The 10,004-nt window shown below is 39.0% G+C and overlaps 2 protein-coding genes across 3 annotated transcripts in view; one reads left to right on the top strand and one right to left on the bottom strand.

Moving 5' to 3' along the window:
* LOC307018147 (uncharacterized protein) overlaps positions 1-10,004 on the bottom strand; it is a 460,756-nt gene that overhangs the window by 347,896 nt on the left and 102,856 nt on the right. The window lies entirely within an intron of this gene.
* The window catches only part of LOC307018913 (cadherin-9-like), an 82,854-nt gene that overhangs the window by 39,829 nt on the left and 33,021 nt on the right, over positions 1-10,004 (top strand). For both annotated transcript variants that reach the window (XM_079649412.1, XM_079649413.1), the window contains exons 2-4: positions 1,394-1,688; positions 1,803-1,922; positions 2,616-2,789. In XM_079649412.1, coding sequence (XP_079505538.1) covers positions 1,394-1,688; positions 1,803-1,922; positions 2,616-2,789 — 589 coding nt within the window. The remainder of the gene's footprint in view (positions 1-1,393; positions 1,689-1,802; positions 1,923-2,615; positions 2,790-10,004) is intronic.

Raw genomic sequence — 10,004 nt, 5'->3', positions numbered from 1 at the left:
CGCAGGTATCACAGCGAGAGCAGCCCATCTCAGCACACATCCCATAGATGTTTACTCCTCCAGGCACAACACACACTCTTTGCTTCTCTCTTCATTTGCAGCTTTTTGCCTTCAGAAGATTTCTGTTTTGTTTTTCAGTCTTGAGCTGACTCTTGGTCTTTCTTTTGTGTTTGTATCTTCTTTGCTTCTGTCTTATATAAACATGTCACCTTCCTCCTCTGGCCTTTTCCCTTCCGTCCATGTACCACCAACTCTGTGCATATACAGAACAATCTACTGCCTGTTAGAGAGTTTACATTTACAAAACAAAAAAAACACAAAAGGGATGCTAATGGGGGTTTTGATAATGGAAAATGTTCAGAGTTACTGCACATGTATGCATTGATTGATCTCAGTACACTGAGGAATTTGAATGCTATCAAACTGCTGAGGGTAGAAGTGGAAAAAGATGTATGATGATAAGTAAGCGATAGTGCAGCAAGGCAGTCATTAATGAAAAAAACACGGACTGTGTGATCATGATCCCAACAATAAGCATAGTAATCTTGAACTTTCTGTGTTCTCTTCATTAATGGCTGCACGTTTTCCTGCTTATTACAAGCCTTCATGAATCCAAAGTGTTGTGCCCTCCGCAAATATAAAAATGGTATTGAAAAATACTTTATATTCTAGTGAATATATGACGTAAAGTTTATTTGATATTTTAGTGGAGAGCTGGGATAGATTCTAAAAGAAGCAGTGTTATACAGAGATGTGCAAAATATTCAGAAGGATCACAGTATTAAAAAGAAGAGTATTTGCTCACATGATGTGCATTAATGTAATGCAGGGGTGGGGAACCAACCTGGCCCCCGAGCCGTATACGGCCCGCGAGAGCATTTGATACGGCCCTCGAGGTAATTTATAAACACAAGCACGTTGTGCACGTTGTGCAGGAATATCATTCAGGTTCGGGGTCTAGACACTGGTGGTGGTGGAGGCATGAAGGGATTGATGGAGTTCGGTCTGAAGAGGAGTGGTTTAAGCCGGACCCTGGATTTGGAAGAGAGGGAGGGGGAAGGGGTGGAGGAGGGCTGCGTTGAGTCACCTGTAATGACAACTGTGAGGAAGGGGAGAGAGCAGATTTAAAGGTTTAGCAATGCACTATGAAAGGCTTGTGGGAATAGAGGCGAAGTGACGCCCCAGATCACTGAGAGGAGAGAGAGTAGTAAACTGGGAATATTTGAATGAATGAGTAAAGATGGTCTTCCTGGTTGAACTTGCGCTAAGCTTCATAAGACAGATCTAAAAAAATCTAAGTTGATAGATCAGGTTAGGACCAAAATGTGTTTCTGAACCATTTAAGCATTCAGATGATCATTCAACTCGTTCCTCTCTCTGTATCCATGTGCAGCTCCAGTCGGACCAGGACCAGGGAAATGGGTTGGTGAAGTACGTGCTGTCGGGCGAGGGGGCGGGCACTATCTTTGTCATCGATGAGAACAACGGGGACCTACACGCCACACGCCGCCTGGATCGCGAGGAGAAGGGTTTCTACATCCTCAGAGCCACCGTGGTGAACAAAGGGACTGGACTGAAGCTGGAGCCGGAGACCGAGTTCACGGTCAAACTGCACGACATCAACGACAACGAGCCTCACTTCAGCAAGGAGCTTTACACCGGCAGCGTGCCGGAGAGGTCCGATATCGGTAAGCACGACTGACTGGACTTTAATTTGTTAGTTCAATGGTTTTCAATATTAATCCCAGGGATGACCCAGATCTGGGGATATTTGTCATGACATGTCTACTTGCATCTCTCAGGGACATCAGTCATCCAGGTGACAGCTACAGATGCTGATGACAGTATGTATGGGAGCAGCGCCAGGCTGGTGTACAGCATCAGCCAGGGACACCCCTACTTCTCTGTGGACCCTACCACAGGTATGTCTTCTTCTTGGTAGTTAATATAGTAAAGGAAAAAGGCAACCGTATTCTGTTACAGTTACAATAGGAAATACCTAATCAGATTACTGGTACATCTTTAAAATAAATAGAAATGTCTAGCATGATTACAACGTTACAATAAATTTTTTAAATAAAGATCAATATATTATAGGTAGATGTACTACCTGAATTTTCTTTTTTGATTTTGATTTAGTCAATTTGTATATAATTCTTCTTTATTTTAAAGATCTTTTTTTTATTTGAAATGCGCTAGTTGGATTGGATTGGACCCTTTGTAGGACGTTTTTGTGACAGTAGCCTCGCTATGATTTAAAATAAGAAAGTATATTAGAAATAATTTGTCCATGAAGGCAGTATTTCTGAAAGTGAGAGCAGTAGAGTGGTGAGAATGACAGCGAGCACTAGCTACAAAAGTTATCCAAAACCATTTATACCCACTTTATCTTGTAAGAAAAAGTAGTAATAAGCATACTGTTATTATATCCTGTCAGTCACGTTATTTACACTAACGGCTCTTTCAGACCAATCAGTCAAGTTAATTCATAACAACCGTAAACGTATTTTATTCTTACCTTAATAAAAACAATTTAATCTGATTTATTTGATTGTTGCATAAGGTTTACCATGATGTAGTTAGCATGTTATCAGCAGCATGTTATCTTTGTCCAGGTGTGATCCGGACGGCTTTGGGTCCTGGTGACATGGACCGCGAGCAGAGGGAGCATTACCAGGTGGTGATCGAGGCTAAGGACATGGCCGGACAGAGGGGGGGTCTCACTGGGACCACCGCGGTTAACATCACCCTCACTGATGTCAACGACAACCCTCCCCGCTTCACTCAGAGTAAGACAGCCTACACATGATGAAACACGGAGTCACACACTCTCGTTAGTTATACAGCTCAGAAGCAGCAGAAAGCATAGTTGTTATGTTATTTTCCATACCGTTTCACACTGAATGGAGTGGAGAAAACATCTTCAAAGTGTGATTCAGGAACAATAAAGTTAGAAAAACGTGCACGTGCAATGACATTAATTGTGTCATTCCTTTCATCTTTCTAGATGTAGCTACATGTTGAGAATATTGCAGTTAGCATTAGCCTGTGATGTATGGTACACAGTATCAGCTGCCAGTACAACCCCTCAATGTCTGAAAGCAGCTTAAGGATAACAGTTACATTAAACATTTAGAAAAGAAGCAAAAGGCATATCACAGGAAAAAACAAGTTACTCAAGGTCCAGGGTTAGTGTTAGGGCTTGGGGACAGTTTCATCCCTGTTTGTTTATCTCTGTTAAACTAATTCAATGATGAATCAGTGATGGACACAATGAGACAAGGTGGAAATCTGGTATATGGTGGGATGTGTACGTACAAGTTGCTAATTGAGGCCAAATTGTTACCTGGATAGTCAGCGGTGTCTAGTTTGTGAGTTCCTTTATATGAAATGGTCATTTCTGTATCATGGTCCTAGTAATATTGGGTCTTAAAGTGTACAGAAGAACATTTAATTACATGTAATCCAGCCAAAGCGACTTAACATACATTTCAAAACAGTAAACATGCCAATAGGAGGAATTTGGGGTAAAGTATCTTGCCAAGAACACTTTGACATTTTGAGTGCAAGGGCTCTGATTGGTCGACACGTATTTATCCCCTAAGCCACATCCATTACACATAACCATATCAGAGAAGAGCCACTGCAAGGCTTTATGGGGCACCTATACATTTGAATGGTTGTAAGAATAAACAGGACAACATGAAAGAGTTCCATTAAACGTATGAAACAGGGCAGCATATTATTTTTAATTAAGGATTCCCGCTGGCAGTGTGTAAAAGTGGTGCATTGTTAATAAAGAATCTATAGACAGCAGGTCTTACTTACATGTTTTTGTCTTCTAATATGAAAGATTACAGTTGTAATTCCAGCAAAACACTAAACAAATGTATTCGCTTTGCAGAGCCCTAACCAGTCAAGAGAGAGCGCCAATAGGAACCAATAAGCAGAACCAACATTTTTGGATTTAGTTCTTAGTCAGAACCGAGTCTCCGTTCCCAACCCTAGTAGCTACTAACTGCTGACTTTTCAGCAACTGTAACTGCTCACAAATACTGTCTGTTATGGAACAGTTAGTCATGGTGATCAGACACTAGATATATCAGATGTCAGGGGCGTCAGAGTTCTGCACTACAGCCATAGCCGTAGACAATCAAGTTTGTAACTACTCTATAACTCATCCTGTCCATCACAGCCGGACCACCGTTTCCACATAGCAGGATCATTTTCATCCGCCACTGGTGCAAGTTTCAGGAAAATCCAGAAATAACTAATCACAAAGTACAGCAAACTCAAGCAAGTTTAATCAAGACCCAATGAGCCATTGATCCTGAATGCTCTTAGGGATAATCAAACATTGTGTACTGCCTTCTCATCATTCATTTCAAGTTCGGTGAAAAGATCTTTCAAAATCAGAGGTAGAATCGGCAATTCTGATGTTATTAAGATCTTTTCTTCAGACCTAAAAGAGGTCCCTCAAAATCTCCGTCATTGAACTCCTTTCATAGGCTGACTCGTGATTAGAAAAGTAGAACTTGATGTGTAAAAGCAGTAAAGTACCTTAAAAGTGACATTATTTACAAACTGCTAACTTTGGTCAGGTTGACTTTTCCTGTGTACACTGGAACTATCTTGTACTGATTCCCATGCCAACAGATGCTCAGTGCCTATACATAAACAAATACTTCTAACAGGTGTTCAGAGTCAGAGCAAATGAGCCTGTGCAATTTTGCCATCTAATGTTCATGATCGGAACTAATCCAATCTTTAATGTGGGTTAATGAAGCTAGCTGCTTGTTGGGTGAGCTACAGCTAAGTCAGTAATGCAATACAAATACATATTATTAGCAGAACCACTATTATGCTAATAATCTGCAGACTAAGTTATGTCAAACTAGTTTACATCATATTCTTCAAATAGTCAATCCATCCCAGTTTGGCAAGAGGTTGGACCCAAACACAGTCAAAACAAAAGAGGGAGGCAGGTATATATAAAACAAAATTTTTGTTTGTATATGCTATTGTAAATACTCCTGTTGTCTGCTGTGTTCAGACTCAAGTCCTGTGTGTGATGCCACATTCAGGACATTCAGTGTCCTTTTTTTAACAGAAGACTGTTGCTAGAAGCTGCAGCTAGACTGCAGAAGCATTAGTTGTTTGTTTTTGAGGATGGAACAACTTCACACTCAGATATAGGGAGGCTAGACCTATACAATTCATTTATTTTGGCTTATAAATTAATGTCAAGACATTTATGTTATTGATTTCTGAAGCACTTTCTAAATAATAAAAAGAGAGTTCATATGTATTTACAGCATGTATGCATTGATGAAAAATAAGCCATGTGTAGTAATATAGAAAATTGAGGATGCAACGCATTGGTATGAATCGTGATGCATCATGATGCACCGGGATATCGAATTGAATCGAATGGTTGACAGGATAATCGTAATCAAATCGAATCATGAGACCAGTGAAGATGAACAGCCCTAGTAGCCATGCAGACAGTTTGGGTTACTCTGAATAATCCAGAAGGTTTCAGTGGAACTACTCTGGTTGAAGAAATAGTTCCTATGCAAACTGACAGCCTGCTCTTAGGATTGTCCAAAGTTACGGAGTACTGTCTCCGGAAAAAGATGATGCTGTTGAATTTTTCAAAAGTAACTATTTTAGTGCTGTGAGCAAAATAGAATCAGGGTAAAACAGGAAACTACCACAGGGCCTCGTTCCTCCGGGGTCCCAAAGATTTACTATGTGGAAAAGAGTTCTGGTAACGTGATGTCATTAAAATATGTTTGGGAATATGCACGATTTAACCTGAAGTGACAGGAACCCTAAAGTTGCTTCTGCTCCTCTTAAAGTGGATCTATTATGCTATATTGGAAAAATATATTGTAGTATACTATTTATGTATAAAAGACATCAAATAGTGCATTTTGCATGATAGGTCCCCTTTGAGTTTAAATACTTTTATTATTTTACTCCAAAATTGCCCATATGAGGCATATTCAAAAATATATGATGCATGGTTATCGATGTGTCTTAATATTATTTGTGTGAACAGAGCGACAATGTGTGAATAAATATTTAAAGATGTATATTTTAGAAAGATATCCACAAATGCTTTTAATATACTTGTACATTATTTTAATGTATTCACAGTTTATTTGAATAATATAGATTCAACTTGTGTTGTTCAAGTTCACAAATCTTTTTTTTGTATTTGTGGAAGGTTATTTAATAAACAGATAACACATTGTTAACACAAGAAGACACTATCTCCATATAACGTTACGTAGTAATCAAATGATCACCAATGGTGGGGACAATACTTATTCTGGCAGCTTGATTTGGATGAACTAACAAACCAGACAGTACAGTGTTCACTTTAAAGCCAATTATTTTCAATTTTAAATAAATGGGTACCACTTCACAATAAGACTAGCCTTATAAAGGGTTTACGAATAGTTTATAATTTATTTATTAATTGGTTGTGAAGACTTTATAAATCATTAATAAGCTTTTATAAAACATGAGATAAACAGGGCACCTGTGACCAGTTGCTTGCCAAATAGTGAGCCCACATTTATCTGTACTGCTAAGCCTTATATTGGCTACTTAGCTTACTTCGTCTTCTTCATCAGCCAGCATGTTATCTGCTGTTCACTGAGTCGATTCCCCCCCCTTCCATCTTGACGTTTCTTTATGAATGAGTTACTAACATTTATAACTGCCAAAAGGGAGCCTTATTGTAAAGTGTGAAACACATCACCATTTATTGATGAGTCACTAACATTTATAACTACTGAAAGGGTGCGTTCTTTTTAAGTTTAATACACATGTCCATTTATGAATGAGTTATAACATTCACGCTGACCTAATACACATTTTTCACATGAAATGCAAAGTAAGATGCAAAAGAGCCAAGCAAAACATTGTATTCACACATGAAGAGAAATCAGGACTCAAAGTAATGACTGTTTAGTATGACTGATACACATATTTAAACATAGAAGCTTTTCTCAGACATAAATGTAAGACTTGGTAAGGCATAATGGTATTCAGACTGGAAAGGCTTTGTGTATATCCTTGAACAAGTGTCCAAGCAGTCCATCAGGGTGAGCAGAGCCAAGCCAAGATGACCATTCAAGAACCTTGAGGTGTTCCTCCAACAAATATGCACACAAATTACAGTAAAATGTGTTGCACATCATGTTTCAAAATGCCATACTTGTTTATTAGGTGCATTGTATAACATAATTTAAGGATAATTATACAGTAGTACAAAAAAAATGATTCTCTTGTACAAGAAAGCCTAGTCAATAACTGCCGAACATTGGAACTCGGTACAGTACCTTCTCCCAGACACAAAAATAGTTTACTTTATCAGCATTGGTGATACCAATTTGGTAATACAATTAATAAAAAGAACAAGGTTTGGGTTTGTTATTCAGATATGACTGTGACGTTAACGTGTAAGCTCAATAATGAGCTTACACGTTAACGTTATTGTAATATCTAAGTAATCATCTTGAAATATGACATTATTATTTGTAATATACACACATCTTATTGTGAGGTTAATTTCACATACACTAGGCCGCTCTTCAACACTAACCCATAAACATTTCTTTTTTTTAAAAGGAGCTTGAATTTTATACTTATTTCATTAAAAAGAACTGCTAACCTTAACATTGAAAGAAACATTCAACACAGACAATTGAACACATTTATCATCATTGTATCAGATCTGATTAGAAGATTCTAACTTCTTCTGTTCATTAGTTATGCCCAGTATCTTTTTTTTTGTCAAGGCTACACATGATATAGATCATGGTAGATGATAAAAGATTAGTCTGAATTTTCATCAACATCGTCCCCTTGAAAGATCAGCTCCAAAGCCTCAGCTGTAGTAAACTTCCTTGCCATACCTCAGTTTACTTTCAAAACACTAAAATAACTTATTCCAACTTTTAATTTGTTTTCGCGCGTGGAATCATACCGGCTCTCGTTTCAGTACACATAACAACGGAACTGACAGGCAACCCTCTGAATCCGATTGGCTTGGACTGCATCCACTTAGAGTGTCCGATTCAGAAACGTGACTCTTACACTCTTTACGTCACAAACAAAGATGGTGGATGAGAACAGACCTATAAAAGATACAAAATGATAAGCAATGCGGCAGAATCAAGGTATGACTATCCACATCTTTAAAAACTTTACGCACATCCGTTTCACCAAAATAAGTAAACCTCTCTCAATGAAAAACTTAATAGGCAAGGCAAGGCAAGTTTATTTATATAGCACCTTTCAACACAGGAAATTCAAGGTGCTTTACAAAAATGAAAGACATTCAGACAAAGGCATTTAAAAACAGTCATTAAAAAGAAAAGATAATAAAAGAAACATTAAAAGACTGTCAAAGTTTTCCCCAAAATTAAGAAAATACCCATAGTCGTACCTAGTAAGCCACTATAAAATGGTCGTACCTTGTATCCTACTATAAAGCTCACAATAGTTTTAGTAAAACTAAGAAAATGTACCCTATAGTCCACCCTCGAACAATAAGATCCTTTAGTTTTTTCCGAAACGAATAAAACTGGCCTCTAGTTTGACCCACAAACTATTTTCTCCAAGGCCTCTAGTTTGACCCACAAACCATTTAAAAGTACTTTAGCTAAGTTTACCTGTGTCTTTCTAGGATAGAAAGTAGAATTGTTTATTGCCAAATGAACTGTGGAGGCTGTGGCTCAGTGGGATAATGCGCTGAACTTAGTGCGCTGAACTTTGAATCAGGGGATAGTGAGTTCGAGTCCCACTGCAGTCAGCATGTCATTGTGTCCCTGGGCAAGACACTTCACCCCAAATTGCTCCTGTGGGGATTGCCCACAGTACTGAATGTAAGCTTTGGATAAAAGCGTCTAACAAGTGACAAGTAATGTAATGTTATTGCCGTTTCTGTAGTTTAAGAGGATAAATACGGCATGTCTCTGGCAGAAACTGCTGAGAAGTTATGACGCTTTGTACCATACTTGCCAACCCTCCCGATTTTCGCGGGAGACTCCCGATTTCATAGCCCTATCTCGATTTCCTCCCGGGTTCATATTTCTCCCTTATTTCTCCCGATTTCTGACAAAATCAGATTTACTCAGGACTGTTTCCACTCTGACTTTAATACAGCTACACCATTGTTTGGTTTCCATGGTAGCGTGTCTCTTTAGTAGCGTGCGCAACTGAACGTCTGAGAGGGTGAGGCAGATAGTCACAGAAAACAGAACAAGAATCGACAACTCTACCCTCTGTTCACTACTTTCCTGTAAAATACAGGTCCAGCCCACACATATGCTCCATCAAGGATGGTGCTACAGGGCGCGAGGCAGTGCACTTACAACTACAATAAGCATGTAGATGTTAATCTAATACAGCTCCGGTGATCCACTAACACCCCCCCCCCCCCGCGGTGGTTTTGAAATGCTCCCGATCTCTGAAGTCTCAGGGTTGGCAAGTATGCTTTGAACACAACGTGATATTTGGGATCGTTAACGGCCCCGTGGGTCTCAGAGGGTTACGAGACGGATCACGTTTTGTTCAGTCAGATTAATCTAATGTCTACCCTACTTTTATAATTTTCGAATGATAAATCTAATCGATAGATTTATGATCGATAGATTTATGATTTTACTTTAAGGCGCGTCACTGCACCACTCTATTAAGTTTGAACTTGGAGGCTACAATTAGCATCGTTAGCACAGATGTAGCTACCACTTGCTTACTACATGCTAACTCAAGCCTAAACATTCATTTACGTTCGCTGACTAAAAAAATAAGCAACACATAAATAAAGTACTCGAATTTCACTTACCGCAAAACCGCATTCATGCACCGTCTGTTTTAACCGCAGAGTGAGTCACAATAGTCAGGAAGAGCCCCTGTAGCTTCACGGAGCAGCTAGCAGAGAGACAGAAAGCTGGGCAGGGGGAAAAATCGCAACATCTGCAAGA

Source organism: Notothenia rossii (assembly GCF_949606895.1).
Source record: "Notothenia rossii genome assembly, chromosome: 9".
NCBI lineage: Eukaryota > Metazoa > Chordata > Actinopteri > Perciformes > Nototheniidae > Notothenia > Notothenia rossii.
Note: the sequence above shows the minus strand (reverse complement) of the source record. Positions and strands in the feature narration are given on the sequence as shown.